The sequence below is a fragment of the Nerophis ophidion genome, linkage group LG05, assembly GCF_033978795.1.
Source record: "Nerophis ophidion isolate RoL-2023_Sa linkage group LG05, RoL_Noph_v1.0, whole genome shotgun sequence".
NCBI lineage: Eukaryota > Metazoa > Chordata > Actinopteri > Syngnathiformes > Syngnathidae > Nerophis > Nerophis ophidion.
In genome coordinates this window covers 42918050-42945823 of record NC_084615.1, presented here as the reverse complement: position 1 = coordinate 42945823, position 27774 = coordinate 42918050, and the positions used below count along the sequence as shown (strand labels likewise).

Below are 27774 nucleotides of genomic sequence, written 5' to 3'. Positions count from 1 at the left end.
AAAGATTAAAATGAAAAAAATAAAAACATTGTTGTTTTTTTAAATAAAAAAAAAATAAAAATTGTCGATGTCAGGAACATGGTTTATTGTCTTGATCACAATATGCATACGACCGCGGGTAAAATGGTATCTAATGCTTAAACCGAAAGTAAACAAAAGGTGAGTGCCCCTAAGAAAAGGCATTGAAGAGGATGGCTATGCAGAACGAAACAAAAACTGAACTGGCTGCAAAGTAAACAAACACAGGGTGCTGGACGACAGCAAAGACTTGCAGCGTGTGGAGCTGAGAAGGTGTCCACAAAGTACATCCGTACATGACATTACAATCAACAAAGAAGAAAAGCAACAACTTAAATAGTCTTGATTAGTGATGTCTCGATCCAGGTTTTTGCACTTCCGATCCGATACCGATATTGTTTTTACACTTCCGATCCGATGTATTAAAGTTTCTGCATGTATTTAAATAGGTGCATTGAAAAACATGGACCAGTTTTTTTTTTTTTTAAACTGGATCTCGATCGGCATTTTCCCATGCCTTGCCGATACGCATTTTTGGGCAAATATCGGCGGCCGACCCAATCCAAATATCGGATCGGGACAACCCTAGTCTTGATTGCTAAAACAAAGCAGGTGCGAGGAATAGCGCTTAAAGGAAGACATGAAACTGCTACAGGAAAATACCAAAAAAAGAGAAAAAGACATCAAAATAGGAGCGCAAAACAAGAACTAAAACAGTACACACAGGAAAAAACTCCAACTTAGTCGCGGCGTGATGTTACAGGTCGTGACAGTACACCTACTTTGAGACAAGAGCTATAATGATGCATGGTTGGTTATGGTTTGAATTCATATCCAACACTTGCGAAAACTACTTTTTACTGTGAATATCAGCTGCTGAGTTATATTTTTTTAATGTTTTCTGCTGTTGGTGTGCCTCCAGAATTTTTCTGTGAAAAAAATGTGACTTGGCCTAAAAAAAGTAAAAAACTAAACACTGATGTAGACCACAAGGAAGTGTTTTACATTTAGAAAAAAATATATATAATATTACTCCTTTTGTGCGCCCTTTAATCCGGTGTGCCTAACCTATCTATTAAACAGGACAAGAAGCAAGGAATCAAACAGAGAGAGGATTCAATTTAGCTCATGAGGAGAGTATTGTGGACCTGCACCCTCGCACAGTGTCACCCCACGCTCTGAAGAAAATGTTCCACGCCTCCCCATTTATTTGGGAATTCCCTGATTACATAGCTGAAGCTGCTTCTAAGGGGAGAGGTCACATTATGCAGCAGCCCCGCACTGGGTCATAAACAGTTCATACAAAATGTGCTTGGAGCGGTGTCAGGTTTGCCCCTTCTCTGCTCGTCCACTTTATCTTCCTAGAGATTTCGGGTCCTGATAGGGCCCCTGCCGTGGCTTTTCAGATCTGAAACTCAGACACTTCTACGGCGAGGCGCATTCCATTGCACATAGTGGAGATTTACAAGTTGTCTGCCTTTGCATGATAAGAGAACAAAGACAGCTTTGTGAGCACAAGTGGATCGTAACCACAGGCCGCAGGGCAACCTGAACTGCAAGCAAACAAGTTGTGTGATAACTTATATACAATTATTCTGACACCTAATATATCAAAAAAGATAACAAAAACAGACCATTCATCTGCACTGCGCCTTATAACCCGGTGCGCCGGTCCGGAAAATATGGTATCTTTTTCAGTAGACTCCCAGTCAGAGGAGAGCTTTTTGCAGGACCAAATATTTTCATCCACATCCTTTTAAAGGCCTACTGAAATTAGATTTTCTTATTCAAACGGTAATAGCAGGTCCATTCTATGTGTCATACTTGATCATTTCGCGATATTGCCATATTTTTGCCGAAAGGATTTAGTAGAGAACATCCACGATAAAGTTTGCAACTTTTGGTCGCTAATAAAAAAGCCCTGCCTTTACCGGAAGTATGTGGGCGTGACGTCACGAGTTTCAGGGCTCCAGACATATTCACATTGTTTATAATGAAAGCCACCAGCACTAAGAGCAATTCGGACCGAGAAAGCGACAATTTCCCCATTAATTTGAGCGAGGATGAAAGATTCGTGAATTAGGATATTAATAGTGAAGGACTAGAAAAACAAAAAAAGATACGGCTCCGGGCGGCGGCAGTGTGAGCGTTTCAGATGTAATTAGACACATTTACTAGGATAATTTTGAAAGATCCCTTATCTGCTTATTGTTTTAATAGTGTTTTAGTGAGATTGTAAAGATTGTAAAGACATACCTCGAGGTCGGATGGCTGCAGTGAACACGCAGTGTCTCAGAGAGAAGCCGAGGAGCCAAGCTCACAGCTGCCTTTTTTGACAGCTGCTGCAGGACGACGAATAATCCAATGATGTCTCCTGTAAGATATATATCACAATTTTCCCATCCAAAAACATGCTGGTTGACGTAGAGAAAACATTTTCGCTTGACCGCTCTGCTTCACAACAAACAAAGAAACACCGGCTGTCTCTCGGTGCTAAAGACAGCTGCAATCCACCGCTTTCCACCAACAGCATTGTTCTTTATAGTTTCCATTATTAAATGAACAAATTTCAAATGATTCAGCAACACAGACGTTCAGAATACTGTGTAATTATGCGATTAAAGCAGACGACTTTTAGCCGTAAGTGGCGCAGCGCTAATATTTCCTAAAAGTCTGTGACGTCACGCGCACGCGTCATCATTCCGCAACGTTTTCTACAAGAAACTCATGGGAAATTTAAAATTGCAGTTTAGTAAACTAAAAAGGCCGTATTGGCATGTGTTGCAATGTTAATATTTCATCATTGATATATAAACTATCAAGACTGCAAGGTCGGTAGTAGTGGGTTTCAGTAGGCCTTTAAGTGAACTGGAGACTGGATTGTAATTCATGTACTTCCTTCATGGGGTCATCCAATCACTGGTTTGCAGTATTCATGATGATTTGTGTGAAGTTTGTATAATTGTTGCTGCATTAATTGTGTGTAGTGTATTCTTTGCTGTTCAAGCATTTCATGAACCCATTATATAGAGATCATATCTTCGTTGGTGTTGGTGTTGCTCTGGCCCCGAGGCACAATGGTTTGATTGCTCCTTGGTCTGGTTTTAGCTGGTCAGTCTGGTGGCTGCTGGTTGCTGCCTAAAGGTAGCCTGCTGGCCTGTTTGCTGCCTGGAAGTGTGGGCTTGGTTGGTGCACTCAAGTGCACATGCATGCTACTGCTGGGGGTGCACTGATGTGGCCCAGTTGGCCTTCTTGCTGAAAGACTGCTGAGCCTCGATCAATCAACAGTTTGAATGTTCGGGATTGAGTGGTTTGTGTAAAATGTGCGCCAAAATCAGAATTGAATCAGAATAGTTTTTTATTGCCATTGTTTGAGAACAGGTTCACAAACCAGAAATGTTCCTTGGTGCAATCGTGCAACATAAAACACATAACACAGAAAAGGAATAAAATGAGCTACAACATGATTTGTGGCATGTCAAGACGGGGAACAACGCTAACCCTTGTTTTTTACGCCTGCTTCATTCGGCAGCCATCTTTCTATATTCATCCGCTTTGTTTTGCCTTGAATTAAAATGGCTTGCAAATAATGGCGCATCGGTGTCTTTGTTTACTTACTTCTTGTTCCGGTCCAATAGATTTGGACATGGCGTCGCGCACTCGGCCGTGCAACACCAGAACAAATCATCCTCACATTCAGGTTTGGCGTCGTCATGGAGACGAGCCACCTCTACGCTGCAAGTGAACGGCGCTCGTTAATTGTGCACTTTGTGGGACCGCACTGGCGCAAAGGAACAGGAAAAAAAAAAAAGATTTTTTTTTTTTTTTGTCTCATTTCTTTGTGGTTGGGATTGGGAATGCTGGGAGCGATCGGTCAAAGTTGATGCTGCGAGTCTGCGTGATGGATGTTTCAGGTAGAAAAACCATTATTTCCATCAGCTTCCACATTTCAGCCAAGTTCACCAAAACTGTCTGCGCTTGGCCGAAGGGGAGAAGAAACGGGGCTCCGGCAGATGGATTCCATGAATTTCATTTCCTTGCATACACGCCTTTATTTGCTGCCATGTGCAATTACTAGGTGATGTTATTTCCACCACGCTAGCAATATAGAGGCTGATTAAATTTGTTTACACGCCTCTCCCCAGGGATAGCGCTTGTCCCTGCATGCATTTAAATGTAACCGTGCAGAACACCCTCCCATCCAGGAATATTCCACTACGATGCACGCATGACAAAGTTTATTATCGCCCACATTTTTTACATTACATTGCAAAAGGTATTATCTTTGCTTCCTTTCCATTTTATTTTCATTTTATGGCTTTAAATTTACAGTTTTTAATGCATCATTACGGCCTGCTGTTAACATGGCGGCATAAACTTTTATTTTTTATTTGCTTTCATACACAAACCCCGTTTCCATATGAGTTGGGAAATTGTGTTAAATGTAAATATAAACAGAATACAATGATTTGCAAATCATTTTCAACCCATATTCTGTTGAATATGCTACAAAGACAACATATTTGATGTTCAAACTGATAAACATTTTTTTTTGCAAATAATCATTAACTTTAGAATTTGATGCCAGCAACACGTGACAAAAAGTTGGGAAAGGTGGCAATAAATACTAATAAAGTTGAGGAAGGCTCATCAAACACTTATATGGAACTTCCCACAGGTGTGCAGGCTAATTGGGAACAGTTGGGTGCCATGATTGGGTATAAAAGCAGCTTCCATGAAATGCTGAGTAATTCACAAACAAGGATGGGGTGAGGGTCACCACTTTGTAAGCAAATTGTCGAACAGTTTTAGAACAACATTTCTCAACGAGCTATTGCAAGGAATTTAGGGATTTTACCATCTACGGTCCGTAAAATTATCAAAAAGTTCAGAGAATCTGGAGAAATCACTGCACGTAAGCGATGATATTATGGACTTTTGATCCCTCAGGCGGTACTGCATCAAAAACCGACATCAGTGTGTAAAGGATATCACCAGATGGGCTCAGGAACATTTCATAAAACCACTATCAGTAACTACAGTTGGTTGCTACATCTGTAAGTGCAAGTTACAACTCTACTATGCAAAGCCAAACCCATTTATCAACAATATCCTGAAACGCAGCCGGCTTGGGTCCGAGCTCACCTAAGATGGACTGATGCAAAGCGGAAAGGTGTTCTGTGGTCTGACGAGTCAACATTTCAAATTATATTTGGAAAGAGAGGACGTGGTGTCCTCCAGAACAAAGAGGAAAATAACCATTCGGATTGTTATCGGCGCAAAGTTCAAAAGCCAGCATCTGGGATGGTATGGGGGTGTATTAGTGCCCAAGGCAAGGGTAGCTTACACATCTGTGAATGCACCATTAATGCTGAAAGGTACATACAGGTTTTAGAGCAACATATGTTGTCATCCAAACAACGGTATCATGGATGCCCCTGCTTATTTCAGCAAGACAAGTGTTACAACAGTGTGGCTTCGTAAAAAAAGAGTGTGCGTACTTTCCTGGCCCGCCTGCAGTCTAGACCTGTCTCCCATCGAAAATGTGTGACGCATTATGAAGCGTAAAATACGATACCAGGGACCCCAGATTGTTGAACGACTGAAGCTCCACATAAAACAAGAATGGGAAAGAATTCCACTTTCAAAGCTTGAACAATTAGTTTCCTCCGTTCCCAAACGTTTATTGAGTGTTGTTAAAAGAAAAGGTGATGTAACACAGTGGTGAACATGCCCTTTCCCAACTACTTTGGCACGTGTTGCAGCCATGAAAATCTAAGTTAATTATTATTTGCATTAAAAAAAAAAGTTTATGAGTTTGAACATTAAATATCTTGTCTTTGTAGTGCATTCAACTGAATATGGGTTGAAAAGGATTTGCAAATCATTGTATTCCGTTTGTATTTACATCTAACACAATTCCCCAACTCATATGGAAACGGGGTTTGTAAATGTATCATAGCATTTTTTTTTTTTACACCTGCGTTTGCACAAATTATTATGAATTTTTTTGTAGCAATCCAAGCTAGAAAAAAATATGTATTCAGCAAATTATATTGATTCAACAGCCTTTTTTCACCAGATTATGATTAATTTTCCATCTGCTAAACCAAATAAAATTTTGTACGAAACTAAAATGAATAATGCTCGCTTTCAAGGTATTCATTCTGTTTCAACTATAATATACAGAAAATTAAATTTGTCCTCAATAATACATCATTAATAATTACTGGATAGGCCAAATTATACACGATTTTTTTTCCTGTTAAAAGCATGGTATCACTTGGGATGAGCAATCTGGCCAAAAATGTATATTGCGACAATAACAATACTCTATGATCACCATTTATTATTTGGCATATGAATAATAAATGAACCCTTTCAAAACAAGTTTGGCTGCAGACATATGCAGTAACATATTGCGTAATTTCTAGTTGCATTATTTTATCAAAACTTTCATTAGTTTACTTAAGTGTTTTTTCTAAGTTATTATTTCCTGTCGTAAAATGTTTCTATTTACACTTCTATTACAATGTAATGAACAACACTTGTTTTGATACTTTACAGCAACCCCCGCCACCCCAAAAGGGACAAGCGGTAGAAAACGGATGGATGGATTAGTTTTGGGTGATACTACAAAACTAATAATTGCGGGGCTGTATTGATCTTACCAGCGCTGATTCTAATACTTCAAATGTTGAAGATCATTTGATCAAAATTATAATCGGACAAAATACAGAATGGTGGTGTAGCAAATGATTTCTTTATTCCCTCTAAATACATAAAAAATAAGTAATATAAACTATGCAAAATAATTAAACAAAAGCAAAACTACTATTTGCTCTAATTTCTTGAGTTTGTAAACACTAACAAAAATAACAAAAAATAATTTTTGTGTCAATAAATATTGATGTAATCACTGTAGTATCAGCCATGTATTGATACCATACTTAGTATTATTTAGTTGATAATTGTATCGACCCGCCCACTTAACGGTCAGAAATGCTTCTTTGTAATCCACCACGGTGTGTAGTGTAGCATGTTTAGCTATTCCCTGTCCTGTAATTGCTGCTTTGGAGGTGAATATCGGTGATATAGAAGCAGCTTTGCACTGTGGAGGGACATTAGTCACTAATGAGGACACTACATTGCATTAAGGACACCTTTGTTCGCTTGTTGCTGTCCAATTTGTGGGACACAGCTACACAGTCATTATCATGATATAAAAATAGTATTAAAAGCTCTTTTGTCGGCCAGGTTTATATAATTTATATCATAAACCATCTGTATTGCACAACCCAATTGCATTTAATTGATTATTAAAAACATGCTGCTATGCAGCAAATGTTATTTTTCATGTTAATTCCTTTTTTTTTTTGTCCTGTCCAGCTTCTCAGGCATATCATATAGTTGATGTAGATGCCCATATCAACTGTTCAGACTTTACAAAAGAGAATTGTAGGGTACTTTTCTTTTTGCCTTATTTGTGTTTGTCTTTATTAAATGTATTTATATTATCATTTGGTGCAGCCAGGCCAGAGCAGGAGGGGATAGAAAGGAAAAAAGGAAGCCAGAGAGGGATTAGACAGAGAGACAAAAACAACGACAGCAAACACAACAACAACAACAGAGCATGTTAATTCCAGAGTAAAAGTATGCAAGCAAATAATTTATATTGCTGCTTTTATTTAGGCATATTTTGAGATTATCCATCATTTCACTTGGCCAGAAACGCGGTACATGCACACTTCATCAGGCATGGCATCTAATGGAATCAAACGCAGAAAATGTTTTCTTTACAAAATTAAATAAAGTTCACTTTTCATTTACAATGTCAGAGAATCACTTTAGTCATCTTAAACACACACAGACTTTACATCAGTATTTGCAAGAAAAGTCCTGAATCTGTGTCTAAATTGTCTGATCAAAGCATTTTTAAATGTTAAAGACATCATCAAGTACTGTAATAGCTAGTTAGAGATGCAATGTAATAATGATGCTAAGAGATAATTGACAGTATTATTTTAATTCAGGGGTCTTAAACTCAATTTTAACTGGGAGCCGCTGCAGGTTGAGTCTGGGCGATTCACTTCAAAATGACATTTGACACTGCTAAATTCCTCATCAGATGCTTAAAGTTGCTCACTGGTGTTTTTAATTGTGTGTTTGTTGTACTGTAATTCAGCATAACGTACAGTATTTAGCTACAAGCCACCCACAGTTACAGTACCACCCTGTGGTACCATGTGGGCTCCATCTTGAGCAGGGGTGTCAAATGTACGGCCCGAGGGCTCAGGTAGTGACTTTTTTAATCCACTGGATGGCAAATGACCATTATGAAACAACGCAATACCAGTGAAGTGTCAATACAGCTAGTAAACGTGCCATACACTCCCAGAGGCGTCATTTATCCATCACTAATAAATAGATATGTGTGTTTTTTAACTTATCATTGTTGTCTATTTGAGCTTTTTCAAACATCCCACACTACAAAATAATAAATGTATGGTTTGTATTATATATATATATATATCATATGTAATTAATATTATAATTAACAATTAATACACGAGACTATAATGTTGTAACGAAAGTGAAAACATATCGAGACACCCTTGTATTCCACTTTCTCAATAAATCCAAATCATTATTAAAATTAAACTTTAAATATTTCACAACTCTCTTTAGTTTGTACACCAGGGGTGTCAGACCTAAGGCCCGAGGGCCGGATCAAGTCCGCAAACAGGTTTTATCCGGCCTGTTTAATGAGTTTGCTAAGTATAAAAATTAATCTGCCATTTTTAAATGAACGGAACTTCTGTTCTAAATGTGTCCAATTGGTGTCACAATAGCATTTGTATCTTATTTGTATCTTTGTAGCTGATGCTACATATGTACAAAATAAACCATGCAATGTTAGTACATCAGTCGAGGAAAATGATCAAACTACATAAATAACATACCGTAATTTGATTTTGATATAATTGTTTTATCATGATAGATTGAAAATTAACTCCAATGAGTTGACTGATGAACAATATCACATAATTTATTCAGAAAATATAAAAAACGACTAATAAAGATAGAATACAATTAACCGCAACATGTAAGTGTAAAAAAAAACCCAACAACATTATGATTTGTACAATTTGCTTGTTCTATTTTCAAACAAAGAAAATAATCTGAAGTTGTTTTTATTTTTAAGTTATTGTGCCGTGATTTAATCAGTCCGGCCCACTGGGAAGTAGTTTTTTCTCCATGTAGCCACCGATCCAAAATTTGTTTTTACACGCCTGATCCAGTGGTACGCCAAATAATTTCTTAATTGAATATTCAAACACAGTGTAACTGTTCAAACTTTGTGTAATGTTACAGTGGCAAGAAATATGAAATATACTAACATACTAAACCTCTGCCTTGTTTTTAATGAATATTAAGGCCTACTACGCTACCGTCTTTTAATTTTGGCTACTATGGTGGTATTTGGAGAGTCAGGTGAAAAAAGTTTAAGAACCACTCTACTAAATGTGATGACCTTAAGTAGAGATCCACTAAACAGCAAGAGACTGCTTATTTAGGTGGATTCAAGTGTGTTACTCGGCAGTATATAAAGCTATTTCTTGCAGTAAATTCCAAAAATGTCTTAGATAAAATATGTTAAATGTTTGCATTAGGTTTCTTTTTAGTTTTTTTTTATCATGGCCAGAAATGTCGTAGCACCATCCCTTTTTATTGACTTCTCTTCATTGGGTACAGCACCTAATGAACAATTGTGCTTTTACATAGATGACACTGCATCACAGTCAGTGTTGTCCCTTATATTTTGCAGACCTTCTTCAGCTTCCTGGCGCCTCGTTTTTCTTCCACACTTCTTATCGAATCTCACAGCCGTGAGTTGATCTGATCGATGTGCTCCGCGTACGATTGTGTTTATGCCCGCAAGGACTTCTGGGAATCATACATGTTCATCCCTCTCTGCTCCAACCCCGTTTAACAATAAAGTTGGTTCTCCGGGAAAGAAAGTGTAGCCTTGGATAAGTCGGGCGGGCTTGTTATGGCTTACAGGTGTGCTGACACAAAAGAGGTGGACTGTTAACTTGTAACACCACAATGCCGTAGGTCTACCTCCACTCATGTAAGTGGTGCCGGCTCACTTTTTAGCCCGTTTTGGTAACTATGTTTTCCTGGTAGACAAAAGGTGGAGTTCTAAAATGGCAAACAGTGTTTACAACATTGTAACAGCAAAAAAAAAAAAACGTTATGCAAGTCAAACCTATAAGATGGCACGAGTTGCTAAAATAGACTTTTACCTTGTTTCTGCTCTTGAATATGTGGGACACTTTCTGGTAATGTGTTGCACCATTGATATATAACGTAGTACTTAGGTAAAATGCTAGCTCTGTTTGAGAGTCAAAACATTTCACCACAGTGTTTTTCTTTTTCATTTCTAAACTAGAAGGCCTTGCATTTGAATGTTCCGATGCTGAAGTTGAACCGAAATTCAATTCATTTTGAATGGGAAAAATGTCCCGGAAAACCTGGAACTCTGGGAAATTTTGGAATTTGTCAAGGGGGAAAGTCCGCAAATTCCAAATAGGCTGACCAGTTTGAAGTTGGAACGGTTAGAATCGGATGAAAGGTGTGGAAGGTAGAGCGCGCCAAAATTTGGTGAAGAAGAAGAATAAGTTGCATAATAAATAGATACATTTTGGTGTAGAAAACCATATGTGTGAATGTTTTGGAGCATTCATACATCCATTCATCCATTTTCTACTACTTGTCCCTTTTGGGGTCGCGGGAGCCTATCTCAGCTGCATTCGGGCGGAAGGCGCTGTACACCCTGGACAAGTCGCCACCTCATCGCAGGACCAACACAGATAGACAGACAACATTCACACTCACATTCACACACTAGGGACCATTTATTGTTGCCAATCAACCTATCCCCATTCACACAATGATTGCGGAAGTGTCGATAGAGAAGGGAGCCGAACGCTAATAAGTCAGTCTTATTACTTTTTCTCCAGTGTTTAAATATTCACGTCGTATAAATACATCTTTGAGTATTTATTTAGGGATAAGATTGTCTCGGTGCGCGAGAAGCATTTCGCCGCGTTTCGTGCTGACTTAGCTTAGCTCGCTAGTTAGCTTAGTTGTTAGCTGCTAACAAAGACGCAGAAGTTGTCAACACATCACTGAGCAGCTAAATATCATTTTTGACCAGACTGTGGGGTCTTAAGGGCTCGTCGTCATGGGACCGAAGAGAACCCCAGCGGCGGAGGAAAACGAGGACATTAAAAAGTCACTTCAATTTCTTTCACAAGACGTAAATGACATACGGATTAAACAGGATATAATTCTTAAACTCGTGGATGAAGTCACGGAACTCCGTACGTGCATCCAGGAGAGGGATAAGAAGATTGTCGAGTTGGAGAGGAAAGTGGAAGATCTGGAGCAGTATTCTAGACTGAATGATGTGATTGTGACGGGGCTAAAAGTTAAACCCCACATGCTGCGGGGAGCGAGAGTGCATCTGGGGACCCGGAGGCTGGATCGGTGGAGGAGCAGGTTGTGGACTTTCTGACTTCCAGAGACATTCATCTGGACAAAAACTCAATCGAAGCGTGTCATCCTCTGCCTGCGAAGAGGGACGTCATGCCTGCTGTCATCCTGAGGTTCGTCAACAGGAAAAGAAAGACTGAACTAAGGAAACAAGGGAGAAAGCTAAAAGGCACCAACGTATATTTGAATGATCACCTGATCAAAAGGAATGCAGATATTGCAAAAAAAGCCAGGCACTTAAGGAAACAAAACAAAATACAGAATACTTGGGTCACAAACTGTAAAATATTCATAAAATTGAACGGATCACCTGAACAAGCAAAAGTGCTGGTTGTTAGAGATATACAGGAACTGAAGAAATATGAATAAATATGTGAATTAGTGGGACAAGGAGAGTTAAAAAGTACATTAACAAGTTCATTCAATGGCATACAATCAGTCCTCTGATATTACAGACAACAATTTAAAAATACAACAAAGGATTCTAGATCCCAAGATTTTTTAACTAAAATCATCTGAGTATACTGATCACAATTCATTAGACTTGGAATATCATCTCGATCCAGATAATGTTTCCATCATCTGACTCCATTAACTGCAAATACTATTCAGAAAAGGAATATAATTCAATAAAATCAAAAGGCACATTTTCAGTCATCCATTTTAACAGTAGAAGGATGTATGCAAATTCCAGTGCAATTCAATACTACTTACAACATTTTGTGAATCCATTTAGCATAATTGCTATATCCGAAACATGGTTTAATGAAGCAAAAGGCATTGATTTTGAGATAAAGGATTATAATTTAAACTATGTTAACAGAACAAATAAAATGGGTGGAGGAGTCGCTATGTACGTTCATAAGAAATATAAATACAAAATATTAGAAGACATGACTGTATCAGTAAATGATATAGTTGAATGCTTATCAATAGAAATCATTAATGAAAGGAAGAAACATATCATAGTTAGCTGTATATACAGGTCACCACGTTCAAATTAAACTATGTTAACAGAACAAATAAAATGGGTGGAGGAGTCGCTATGTACGTTCATAAGAAATATAAATACAAAATATTAGAAGACATGACTGTATCAGTAAATGATATAGTTGAATGCTTATCAATAGAAATCATTAATGAAAGGAAGAAACATATCATAGTTAGCTGTATATACAGGTCACCACGTTCAAATGTGGAACTATTTACTGAGTGGGCTGAAAAAACTTTCTCAGAAATAGTTAATAAAACAATATTTATTTGTGGGGATTATAATATTGATCTCATGAATCCAAATAACCACATAGCAATAGAAAACTATATTAACAGGATGCACAGTATGAGTTTATACCCAACCATTACAAGACCGACTAGAATAACATCGCACAGTGCAACCCTCATCGATAACATCTTCACAAATAATATGCAGTATTCAAACATCAGTGGAGTAATGGTCTGTGACATAACCGATCATCTGCCTGTATTCACAGTGTATAATGATGAGACCAGTACACACCTGAATTCACAGCAAAAATATACTTACAAACGAGTTACAACAGAAGACTCTTTCAATCTATTAAATCAGGACCTAACAATGCAAAACTGGGATTGCGTGTACAACAAAAAGGATGTGGATAGTGCCTTTGAATCATTTATAGATATATTTAATTCGATATATAACCAAAAATGTCCAATAAAAAAAATTAGAAACAACAACAAAACTTTAAAGTGCCCATGGTTAACAAAGGGTTTACAAAACGCTTGTAAAAAGAAGTGAAGTGAAGTGAAGAAGAAAAACACATCATATAGACAATTCATCAAATTAAGTAATGTAAAACCTGGCTCAAAAAATGAATATACAAATAAACTGATTGAAGACTCTGAACATAGATATAAAACATATAAAAATAAATTGACTGATATAATAAGGACTAGTAAGAAATTATATTATACCAATCTATTACATAGGAATAAGAACAACACTAAGGAGGTGTGGGGAATACTTAACACTATAATTAAAGGCAAATCAAAAAATAACTCGTATCCTAGCTATTTCACTGATAACAACCAAGATAATTATAATATGAATAATGTTGTGGAGAGTTTTAACAGTTTCTTTGTAAATGTCGGATCAGAATTGGCAGCCAAAATCCCTGATTATAGCAGCAATGAAATGGAGTCACTGATTGAAATGAATCCAATGAGTATGTTTCTGTTGGGAGTAAATGAAGAGGAAATAATAGATGTTAATAATTGCAAAAATAAAACATCTACTGATTGTTTTGACATAGATATGAAACTTGTGAAAAAAACCATATGTTCCATCACCAAACCACTAACTTATATATTTAACCTGTCCTTCCAAACAGGACAATTTCCTAATAAAAAGAAAATGGCTAAGGTAACACCAATATATAAAAATGGGAACAAACACATCTTCACAAACTATCGACCTGTCTCTTTGCTCCCGCAGTTTTCCAACATCTTAGAGAAATCATATAACACTAGATTAGAGAAATTTATAGATAAACATAAGATAATTAATGAAAGTCAATACGGTTTTAGGACAGCAAGGTCAACATCTATGGCAATCATTGATGCAGTAGAAGAGATAACCAATAGCTTAGATAGTAAGAAATATGCAGCTGGAATTTACATGGATCTGATTAAAGCATTTGACACCATTAATCATCAAATATTGTTGAAAAACTTATACAGATATGGGATAAGGGGAGTAGCTTTGACTTGGATAAGGAGCTATTTAACACAAAGACAGCAGTTTGTGAAGATGGGCGAGTTTACATCTGGGCATTTGGACATTGCTTGTGGGGTTCCACAGGGATCCGTTCTTGGTCCCAAGTTATTTAACTTATATATTAATGACATATTTACAGTATCAAATGTATTAAAATTAGTCATATTCGCAGACGACACTAATATTTTCTATTCTAACGATAATTATACAAATTGTGTATCCACCCTAAATAATGAACTTGCAAAATTAAAAACATGGTTAGATATAAACAAATTATCCCTTAATTTAAAGAAAACAAAAGTTATGTTATTCGGCTATTCCAATCCAGGACCAGCAATAAATATAGATGGCGTTATTCTAGAAACGGTGTCGGAAATTAAATTCTTAGGAGTCACTATTGATAATAAATTAAGCTGGAAACCACACATAAGACACATACAAAGCAAAATCTCCAAAACCATCTCTATTATCAATAAATCCAAATTCTTCTTAAATTACACAGCTCTGCATTTATTATATTGTTCATTGGTCTTGCCATATCTAAATTACTGCATATAAATCTGGGGCAACAACTACAAAACTTCACTACATCCCCTGGTTACACTCCAAAAACGTACAATAAGAATTCTACACAAGGTGGGATATTGTGACCACACAAATATTTTATTTTTACAATCTAAATTATTAAAACTGCCTGATCTAGTTGATTTTAATACAGCTCAATTACTATTTAAAGCAAACAAAAAGGTTCTACCTGCCAATATTCAAATACATTTCAAACACAAAGAAGGAGTTCATAATATAAGGGGGTGTAGTATCTTTACTATTCCAACAGTAAGAACTACGAGGAAAAGTTTGTGTGTGTCTGTGCGTGGAGTGAAACTTTGGAACGGATTGGAAGTGGTGCCCAAGCAATGTCCGAATGTCCAGCAGTTCAAAACAAGATACAAAAAAATGGTATGGGCAATGTATATGAATGTGAACACGGATGCCTAAGTGTTAAACTCCATCACTGGCTAATAATGATTATTATTATTATTATTATTGTTGTTGTTATTATCATCGTCATCATCATCTTCATTATTTTATATGTATTATTGTCATCATTTATTGTCACTGCTATTGCTCATATTATTATTATTGTTATCATTATCGTTATTATTATTGTTTAGTCATTGTTGATATTATCATTATTATTATTATTACTTCTATGACATCACCCAACTAATTAAACTATATGAATTAGTATCAATAAGAGGAATAAATTGAATTGTGTGTGTGTGTGTGTGTGTGTGTGTGTGTGTGTGTGTGTACAAACAAACAAACCTATATGCAGTTTGAGTAATACTAATATTCTGCTAATGTAAAAACATATGAATTCTGACTAAAGAATTGGTGCCGATGGAAACTAAGAAAAGGGATTTGGGTACACTATCTGGAGTACAGGGCAGGCGAGTGGGGGACCTTATGTTCGTGGATAACTCCTCTGGCAGGGGGCTCCCCTTGTCTTTTTTAATGCACAGCATAGGACACATAATAAGTACACCATCTAGAGTACAGGGCAGGCGAGTGGGGGATCTTATGTTTGTGGATAACTCCTCTGGCAGGGGGCTCTCCTCGTCTCTTTTAATGCACAGCATAGGACACATAGCAAGAGTGGTCCTCGGGTCCTGTTGATCAGGAGCAGTAGCTCCACAGCCACAGATCCACTTTTAACCACTAATATCACAGTCAAAATGAAAGTTTGTTCCAATAGGCACCAAAAACTGTTAATAATGTTTAAACAAAAGTGGATATTATATATACTATTATATATATAGTATTTTTATAGGTGTGTGTGTGTGTGTGTGTGTGTGTGTATATGATGGACATATGTGTATGTATGTGATTGTGTGTATGTGTGTGTGTGTATGTATGTATATATATAAATATACATATATATGTAAATATATGTATGTGTATATATGTGTATATATATATATATATATATATATATATATATATATATATATATATATGTGTGTAAATATATGTATGTGTATATATATATATATATATATATATGTGTGTAAATATATGTATGTGTATATATATATATATATATATATATATATATATATATATATATGTAAGTGTGTGTGAATTTAAATGTATTATATATATATAATATATAGCATCTACGCAGCAACAGCTGAACTGAATTATATTATATATATTTTTGTATTATATATTGTAAATATATATTGTATATGTATAGGGGTGGGACCTAATAAGTTTACTTCTTCCCACTCCCTTTTGAGCCAATCTTGACATCTACAAAAGATTAGTCACATGTAATGTTTTCAATGTAGGTGTAAAAATAATGTATTTATATATTTCTTTTGTATTTTATGTCATTCTCTTGTTTTGTGTGCATGGCTCAAAATAAACCATTCATTCATTCAAAACCTTTGTCAGCTTCTCTGGTCTTCTATGGGCCCTTTGCTCTCTTTTTCCCTCTTCTTTGAGCCATCTCTCTCAGCACTCAGCACTCACACACAGGCTACACCACCCACAGCACAACCTACATCACTGTAGGTGCTTCGCTCTCACGTATGCTCTATTTTATAACTTTTTATTAATTAAACGACTTACAGAAGCAACAAAATACAAATCGAAGCCGTTTTCTAACCAAATTGATCAATTGTTGCAGCCTTAACAGAGTACCTTTTTAATTTTTTTTATTTTGTACCACAAGTGTGAAAGTAGCCTTCGCAAAACAACAGAGGAGGAGTGCTGATGCACATTTTAAGCTATTAGTGATCAATCAGAATCAGAATAGTTTTTATTGCCATTTTTTGAGAACAGGTTCACAAACTATGATTTTTTTTTTTTGGTACAATCGTGCAACATAACACACATATAACAGAGAATAGGTCATAAAAAGAGCTGTAACTGAGCTATCAGATCTTGTTATTGAATGATGAAGGAAAGTCATCCAGCAACTGCGGAACAGCTGAGAGATATGATAACTGATGAATACATGATGAATTATTAAAAAAGAGAAGAATTGTGTATGAAAATAAATGTATGTCTTTTAAAGTGGGGCCGTCTTGAATTAGAGTCAGAACGGCACTTTTTAGATTATGCATGCATTTTGTTCTTCTTCCAAAATAAATGTAATCAAGAGTTTTGGCGCAGACGGACTAGTGTTCGATGGGATGATCTCAATTTAGCAGCTCGCTTATGACGCCATGAAAAAATGCTTCTTGAAAATATCTCCAAAGGTCCTCCTCGTTGTTGTTGCTATAGAGACACTCCAATGGCATTGTTTTGGACTAAATACAAAGAGAAGTAGTACAAGTCATGAGCCAATCCTTTCTCTTTATTTGACTGCGGATGTTGCCGATGACTCCAAGCAATCAAAGCTCTCGCATCCTGTCGAGGCCCCTCCTGTGTCTCACGGAAACACAAACACACTCGCGTAGGGCAGATGGCGGCACAAGACCGCCTGCCAACCGCCCGCCCGCCTTGGCGACAGATGTCAGCGCTTGAGAGCTGACACGGCAGCTAGAATGAGAAGTGATGTCACACTCTCACACACTTCACCTCTTTATTTTTATCCCTCCAAAGTGTGTGTGCGTGTGTGTATGTGCATGTGTGCGTGTGTGTGTGTGTGTCTGTGTGTGTGTGTGTCTGTGTGTGTGTGTGTGTGAGTGTGTGTGAGACATCTCCGGGTTTCATAGGAAGACCTCTCCTGCACCTGTGTGTGTTGTGATATAATGGCATCTATGTTTGTTTACCCCTTGTATTGTATTATACTATATAAACAGAAAGTTGCCAAATGAGATGTGAAAAAACGTTTTCAAAAATGTCTTATAAAATTCAAATCAATCATGTTTTACTCATCGTAATACGTGATGCAGGGAATATATATTCAAAGTATATATAGTAACAATCAACATCATCATTTCTTTTTATTCCTTTCATGAAAATGCATACATACAAGCCACGTACAGTTCACACTTCCATCGTTTTTTTTTTGTTTCTTATACATTTCCATGGTCAGAAAGGAGCAGATGGAAGAAAAATATTCTTATATTTATCTTTTTTAACAAATTATTTTAGATTACTTTATCATTGTTCCCTCCACCAACACCCGAACTCCAACATACTTTTAAATTTTCGTTTAAGCATTTACACAATGACACATCTAATCAAATCGATATGTCGATATAATGCCAGTTGTAACTCTTTTTAAATTCAAAAATATTCTTGCAACTTTTTAAGTCTTTCTTTAGAGAATTCCATGATGATAGTGAGAATAAAATTAATACATATTTATAATACTAAGCATAATAATAGTAATCCAATTCATAATGACAATGCTGATGTAATAGTGATAATGTAATGGTAGTAATAAAACACAACAGAGTATTTTTTTAATATAATAGAATTTATAACAAATGCCATCCATCCATATCCTACCGCTTGTTACTTTCAGGATCGTGGGGGGGTGCTGGAGCCTATGCATATTTGGAATTGACTATACTAAAATTGCACATACACTCAATTTTAAAGTGGAAAAAAGGATCAAACAATATTTGTCTGAACTTTTTCATAGTAAACATGCTAAATGTCATTAAAAAGGCAGTAAATAATAGGTTAGGCTGTGTCATGATATTCATTGGCTTGTTCATAACTTTAATACCATTTCTTTCTATGCATTCATCTTTTATTGCAATATTCTGCCTGCCCATTTTTTTGGTATACATTTGTGCATTTTGCTTTTTTCATTTTATTGCTCTTGCTCTGAATTTACAGTTTTAATATCTCTTTTATTGCCTTGATATTACTTTATGTTCCATCTGTATGGTGCTTCTTTTCTTACCTGCATGTGCGTATGCACGTATCGGCATACTTGGACTGATATACTTTTAGATGAGTTGATTTGAACAATATGTTTCCTCGTCATAACCTCGTACAACAGCTGATAGTCGCTTGTGATTGCTCATATTATTTACACCGCAGCGTGTGTTCTTCGATCACTGCGGCCCCCGGCTGTCCAAACGACGAGCGATAGGCTTTGGCGCAGTTCGAAAATGATTTATCTTACTGCTCCCCCTCCCCACCCTCACCGACCCGAGCATGCCTTCTGTGTTGTCAGAGGAAAGCGTCTGCTGGCCCATGATAATGGTCGCCACGCAAGGAAGCGACTGAACCTGCAAAGAGCTAACACAGAATACAGTAAAGGGAACAGAACCTTTTTGATAAAGTGATGGTGATTGACGTTCCCTGTGCTCGATCATTTTTCAGCAATTGACATTTGACATTTTTATGAAAAGTGCGGTGTGTTGGGGACAACCAGTTGCTTTTAGAAGTTCCCTGATTATTGCTAGTGTGTGTAATCTCACTATGAATGGTTAAGAGAATATTGGGGAGCAAACAGCATCATGAAATCCAAGGAACAAACCAGGCGGGTCAGGGACAAAGCTGTGGAGAAGTTTAAAGCAGGCTTAGGCTGTAAAATGACTGAATTTCCCAAGCATTGAACATCTCACAGAGCACTGTTCCATTAATCATCCCGAATTGGAGTACTGCACAACTGTAAACCTACCAAGACAAGGCCGTCCACCTAAACCAGGGGTCTGCAACCCAAAATGTGGAAAGAGCCATATCGGACCAAAAATAATAAAAATTAAAAGCCTTATATAAGTGTTATAATGAAGGCAACACGTGATGTAAATGTCTATATTAGCTATATTAGCCTACTATCGAAGGCTGACACAAATCTTCGTTGACAGAAATATTGTATTTGAATTTGTATTCTACGCAAAATTAGTAAAATGGAGGCTTCTGAGAGGATGAGATAACTTCTGTAAATGACTGGCTCAGAATGGCCAAAGGTATAAATGCGTGGGTCCAAATTTAAGGAAACGGCAGGCTGTCTTCTTCCAATGGATTTATTACAATCTTTGGCAAGCTGGGTAACGTTTGCTGTGGTCTGGAACAACATGACACATAAACAACTATAAGAAATGTAGTCAATATTACATACAGATAATGTGTCATGAGACATGCACATATAAATTAAATACACAGAGGATAAAGGTAAAGGAAATTAAATTAGCTCAAATATACCTACAAACAAGGCATAATGATGAAATATGAACAAACAGCAAGCCTAAATAGCATGTTGGCATCGATTAACTTGCAGTCAAATATTGACCAAAATATGCCTGATTAGCACGCCAGCAAATCAATGAAATCAACAAAGTTCACCTTTTGTGCATTCAAGCCCAGCATAAAACGTTTGGTGGACAAAATGAGACCAAAAAGGAGTGGCATAAAACACGTCCTTCCGTGGTAGCATCTGCGAAAGTGGTAATATGTAAACAAACTACGGAAAATTCAAAGATCACTGAAATTAGTAGGACAAAACGGTGCTTTGTTCTCATCAGTAAAGCATGTTTAACATAAACAGTGAAACTTCTAACAATTAGGAAGGTCTGTGTCATGTTTATTCTAGAGAAAATATATAAAAACAACAACTTTTTTTTTTTTTTCATCTTTTTCTATTTTCACACATCTCTGAAAGAGGTCCAAGGAGCCATGAGGGTGGCGCTGAAGACTAAAGCCGTGGGTTTCTGACCCCTGACTTAAACTTACAGGCCGAACAAGGAGTGCACTGATCAGGCCCATGGTGACTCTTCACCAACTGCAGAGATCCACCGCTTAGGTGGGGGAATCTGTCCACAGGACAACTATTAGTCGTGCACTGCACACATGTGGCCTTTATGGAAGATTGCCAAGAAGAAAACCACTGTTAAAAGAAAACCATAAGAAGTATTGTTTGTAGTTTGCCAGAAGCCATGTTGGGGACAAGCAAACATGTGCTTTGATCAGACGAGACCAAAATTTAATTTTGGCCAAAATGCAAAAACACTTTTTGTGGCAAAGAACTAAGATTGGATATCACTCTGAACACACCATCCCACCGTCAAGTATGATGCTTTTGGGGTGCTTGTCTTCAGCAGGTATAGAGAAGAGTTGATGGGAAGATAAATGGAGCCAAATACAGGACAATCTGGAAGACAACCTGTTGGTTTCTGCATTGGAATGGAGACTAGGGCATAAATTCACCTTCCAGCAGGACAACGACCCCAAACATGATGCCAGGGCTCCAGTGGAATGGGTTAAATATGTTCAGAACAGACCTAAACCCAATTGAGAAACTGATTTAAAAACTGCTGTTCCTAAATGTTCTCCTTCTAATCTAACTGAACGTTAATCAATCAATCAATGATTATTTATATAGCCCTAAATCACAAGTGGCTCAAAGGGCTGCACAAGCTACAACGACATCCTCTGTGAACAGAGCCCACATAAGGGCAAGGAAAAACTCACCCCAGTGGGATGTCAATGTGAATGACTATGAGAAACCTTGGAGAGGACCGCAGATGTGTTAGACCCCCCTCCTAGGGGAGAGCGGATGCAATGGACGTCGAGTTTGTCTAATATAATATTGTGAAAGTCCAGTCCATGGTGGATCTAACATAATAGTGAGAGTCTTGAGCTGTTCTGCAAAGAAGAATGGGCAAATATTTCAGTCACAAGATTTGCAAAGCTGGTAGAGACATAGCCTAAAAGGCTTGCATCTGGAATTGCAGTAAAAGGTGCTTACACAAAGTACTGAATCAGGGGCTTGAATTCTACAATGCCTTTTTTTACATTATTTGTAAAAATTATGTCACAAATGTATACCACTTTTTGTCTTTGAATAAAATTCCAACAAAACATGTGTGATTGTAATGTTAATTATAGAAAAGTTCAAGGGGTATGATTTGAATACTTTTGCAAGCAACTGTAGGTATTATATCCAGCTACTCCACATTTTTATGTCTCCATTTTGCTTCATTTCAAGATGCAATTGATAAAACATCTATCAATTATCATTTCCATATTTTACTTCTGATATGAAACCAATTCATATGTATGTGTTGTTTATTTTCTGTTTACATTTATATTCAGTACATCTACACTTTGAAGTTTCCATTTGATCTCAATTGCTTCAAGACACAATTAATCAACAATTGATTGATTATTATGCCCATTTTTAACTTCTGATATAAAACCATTTCATATGTAGATATTGTTTACGGTGTGTTTACATGTACAGTACAGGCCACAAGTCTGGACACACCTTCTCATTTCAATGTGTTTCTTTGTTTTCATGACTATTTACATTGTAGCTCGGGCCTGGGCAATTATTTTGAGTCGGGCGCCAAATTTAGAGAAAAAAAATAGGTCTTGGTGCTAATATATCTATTTTTAGGAACACTAATACAAAAATCACAATAATGTCTGACAGATCGCCTTAAAAAACGGAATGAAATTTTCATTTTTTTTTACTGAATGAGACACCCAGAATGTAAATGAAAATAAAGAATGTGGGATTTACAATATTAACTATTAATGATAAAACAGTAAATATTGACAACATATGAACGCCACAACCCCTCTTGATCGACATATTTTACAATCAAGCTAAACGCAACAAAAATGCAACAAACAGCGAAGGGTAAAAAAAACAAAACACATACAGTGGTTCTCAACCTTTTTTCAGTGATGTACCCCCTGTGAACATGTTTTTAATTCAAGTAGCCCCTAATCAGGGTAAAGCATTTTTGGTTGAAAAAAGGAGATAAAGAAGTAAAATACAGCACTATGTCATCAGTTTCTGATTTATTAAATTGTATAGCAGTGCAATATATTGCTCATTTGTCGTGGTCTTTCTTGAACTATTTGGAAAAAAAAGATACAAAAATAACTAAACAACTTGTTGAAAAAAAGAGCAAGTAATTCATATATAAATAAAGATTTCTACACATAGAAGTATTCATCAACTTAAAGTGCCCTCTTTGGGGATTGTAATAGAGATCCATCTGGATTCATGAATTTAATTCTAAACATTTCTTCACAAAAAAAGAAATCTTTAACATCAATATTTATGGAACATGTCCACAAAAAATCTAGTTGTCAACACTGAATATTGCATTGTTGCATTTCTTTTCACAGTTTATTACATTCATATTTTGTTGAATGTGGCGCTTTTCTACCTTCAAGGTACTCAAAGCACTTTGACATTACTTCCCAATTTACCCATTCACACACACATTCACACACTGATGGAGGGAGCTGCCATGCAAGGCGCCCACCAGTACCCATCAGGAGCAAGGGTGAAGTGTCTTGCTCAGGACACAACGGACGTGACGAGGTTGGTTCTAGGTGGGATTTGAACCAAGAACCCTCGGGTTGCGCACAGCCACTCTTCCACTGCGCCATGCCGTCCCTATTTAAATATATTTATCATTTAATAAATATATTTATAAAGGATTTTTGAATTGTTGCTATTTTTAAAAAATCTCACGTAACCCTTGGCATACCTTCAAGTACCCCCAGGGGTATGCGTACCCCCATTTGAGAACCACTGCCCTTGGGGCTCTCTGGAGCTTTTTCAAAAATGTATGAAAACATGGAAAAAATTAAGGGAAAAAACACATTTTTTGTTTTAATATGGTTTCTGCAGGAGGACAAACATGACACAAACCTCCCTTATTGTTATAAAGCACACTGTTTACATTAAACATGCTTCACTGATTCAAGTATTTGGCGAGCGCCGTTTTGTCCGACTAATTTTGGCGGTCTTTGAACTCACCGTGGTTTGTGTACATGTACAACTTTCTCCGACATGATTTATGCCACTTCTTTTTCCGTCTCATTTTGTGAACCAAACTTTTAATGTTGTGCGTGAATGCACAAAGGTGAGTTTTGTTGATGTTATTGACTTGTGTGGAAAGCTAATCGGGCATATTTGGTCCCTGCATGACTGACGGCCAATCGATGCTAACATGCTATTTAGGCTAGCTGTATGTACACATTGCATTATTATACCTCATTTGTAGCTATATTTGAGCTCATTGAGTTTCCTTTAAGTCCTCTTAATTCAATTTATATCTCATGGCACACTATCTGTATGTAATATGGCTTTTAAATTTGTTTTGCGGCTCCAGGCAGATATGTTTTTATATTTTTGGTCCAATATGGCTCTTTCAACATTTTGGGTTGCTGACCTCTGGTGTAAACATTGAAGTATTAGAGTGTGAGAGCTTCACCCAAATATTAACAGCATAGCAGCATGGACATGTCCAGGATTGTTTAATCTTGCACAGATATTTGTTGGTCTCTTTTTCGGAAATACCTCTTGCTTAAAATGAGTAGTTAGAGCGCCACCTGTTGGTCTGGCATGCACTGTGATTTTGTGAAGATGCGGATGAGGACGGCTAAATTTTCTTTCCCCGGGATAAATACATTCTTGTGTTTCACTATGTTGTGTATACTCTTAATGAGACGAGGGCGCGGGCGAAGTAAGGTCGGATGCGAGCGTTAATGATTACTTTTACTTCGCCGCAGAGGGAAAGTGTGGAGGAAGATGAGGACGAGGCGCTCATTAAAACGAATAGCGGGCCTGAAGAAGCGTCTCCTCACCTTGGAAATGGTTGGAATCTCGCCTCGCGTTGTCTCCAGAGCTCGTCGGACGGGATGAAGCACTGAAGGCGTTGTCTGAGTAAACCGTTTGAGTTGACAGCTTGAAGTGGACAAAGGAAGCTGACAGCTTGTCTTCCCGGACTTGAACCCGCCTTCATTCCCTCGCTCCATCACTCCTCGCCCCCCCACCCCCACTGCCTTTTGTCTTTTAGGAGTTTTTTTGTTCTTTGGCTTCCAGCGTACACACAACTGTCAGGGAAGCTCTAGCAGGAATTTATCTCCAAGTGGACACACATTCCACTTGTCTGCTCTCGTGAGAGCGAATTTTTTTCATCCCTGACCGTTGCCTCGTTGAAAGATAACCCGTTTTGAATCGCTTCTGCATTCAAAGCTGCTCGCGAATTTCCCAAAACCAAACTTAAGTCGCTTCCGTCAACACGGCCGTTAGGTTGCTCGCTGGTTGATGAAGTGGACGGCAGGTCAGGGAGGATAATGGAATGGAGGAATAGAGCGAGGCTTGGAGGGATCGGGGTCTTTTCTATTAACTCGGAAAACCTCGCCGGGCCGAGCGGAGGCGATCCGGCTCGGTGGTGCCCTCCGCCTGGCCCGCTTGTCAGCGTCGGCAGACTCCAGGCGGGAGGTGAAATGGGAACGAGCTCCCGTGGGGTGTGGCGGTGATTGACCCGCAGTTTCATCAGCCTGCACTCGCCTGATAACGTTTCTTCCACAAAACAATATTTCACATATTAGGTGCAACAAAACAAACCATTCTTATTCTAAAAAAAAATAAAAAAAATAAGTGTATTTTCACTTCTCACTTTTTTGTGTTCTAAACTCTTATTCCCGTATATATATATATATATATATATATATATATATATATATATATATATATATATATATATATATATATATATAACATTAACATATATACAGTATTATATATGTATAAAATATATAAAAACACACACATATATATATATATATATATATATATATATATATAAACATTATATATAATGTTTATACATATGTTTATATAATATATACAGTATATGTTTAGACTTGTCTAGGGTGTACCCCCCGCTACCCCAAAAAGGGACAAGCGGTAGGAAATAGATGGATGGATATATATATATATATATATATGTGTTTGTTTTATATATATATATATATATACATATATATATGTTTGTTATATATTATATGTATATGTGTTTGTTTTATATATATATATATCTATATATAGATATATATATGTGTGTGTGTTTGTTATATATAATACACATATATGTATATATTATCTACAAAACAAATAAAGACACAATATCCAACAAATGGTTTAGGAAAAACTCTCATATAATATCAATAATAAAAAAAACATTGCCTCGACAATACAGTCCCAGTCTGAAGTTTAAATAATTTTTTTCATTTAAGATAATGACATGATGTCTTCAAACTTTATGGCAGACCTGAACATTTGTTTAACGGCCCATTTTTACACAGCATTTATCTCATCTGTTCACTGACTACCTCACTTTATATTTAATTGTCACTATTCATTTATGTATGTATGTATAAATGTATCATTGTTTATGTGTATGTATGTATACGCCTATATTATAATAACACAATTCAAATTAAATATAATTTTATAATTTATAAATAACAGACCTAATATATATATATATATATATATATATATATATATATATATATATATATATATATATATATATATATATATATTTAATGGTAAATATGTATTTATTTTATTAAAATTTTCTTTTTTTTAAATAGAATTATGAAATAAAACATAATACAATTCATACTTAGGCTGCTGCCCCAGCGACCCGACCTCGGGTAAGCAGAAGTGGATGGATGGATGGATATTAAATAATATAAATGTATTAATTGAATGAAAAATGCATATTTATATAATAAACTATTTTTAATTATATGGAAAATAATTACCCTTTACAAAGCAATTGTACCATATCACCTGGATGTGGAGTGCAGATCTGGAAAAACTGTTCGTAGAAAAGTGTTTCGGTGAAATTAAACAACTTACTTTACTTTTTAATGACACAATATTTCACTAGCAAGCGTCATCAATAACATTTTGAATGAGGCCAAAGAAAGTATGATTTTGAATAAATAGTATGTGAATGGAACTATTTTAGACATGTATCCTGGACTAATATATGGAAAATAGTCAACTATCAGGTGTATGCAGATTATAATATAATGTTTCAGTCCCACTGGCTCTTGTGGCGCACAACATTTGGGCTTGTCTGGAAAGGCAGTGGTTCTGGGTTTTAATCCCAGTCCTCTAAGAGTTTAGCTTGGAAGGTTGATGAATACATTTTTTATATGTGTAAACAATTTTATTTTGCACACAGAAAAAAACAATGTTGTTTTAGTGCAAAACATGTATCAAATTAAATTCAAGTTCGAATAAAAAACTGAAAAATTTGATTAATCCGAATATGTTTTGGAAAAAAAAACATTTTGTAATGAGAGGAGGCCCTCCAAATAAAACACAGCATGAGATATTAATGCAGTACAGTGATTTATGATGGCAAATGAGGCTAATGAGTTGTCGTTCTGCAGGTGTCGTCGGGTGACAACCAAAGCTCAGGCTTGCTTCTCGCTCCAGGGGTGAGGTGGGGACAGACGCCCATCAACCAACTCACGCCGTGGGACACCGACGAGCCCCCCAGTAAGCAGCATCGAGACGGCGAGCCCACGGGTAACACACACACACACACACACACACACACACACACTGCACCATCATACATGGTAGCCCACTGCTAGGGCATGCTAATTATGCTTCTCGGCGGCCATGCCCTACATAACGCACACAATACGCTAACACCGCCCTGCATAATATCCACACACAAACACGC

The 27774-nt window shown here is 36.8% G+C and overlaps 1 protein-coding gene across 5 annotated transcripts in view; it reads left to right on the top strand.

Moving 5' to 3' along the window:
- Positions 1-27774, top strand: part of LOC133553138 (kelch-like protein 29) — a 600020-nt gene that overhangs the window by 341717 nt on the left and 230529 nt on the right. For 4 of the 5 annotated variants that reach the window (XM_061901009.1, XM_061901008.1, XM_061901007.1 and 1 more), the window contains one exon: positions 27476-27614. In XM_061901009.1, the coding sequence (XP_061756993.1) occupies positions 27476-27614 (139 nt within the window). Of the gene's footprint in view, positions 1-24016; positions 24139-27475; positions 27615-27774 lie in introns of those variants that run through there. The other variant, XM_061901010.1, reaches the window with a different exon arrangement.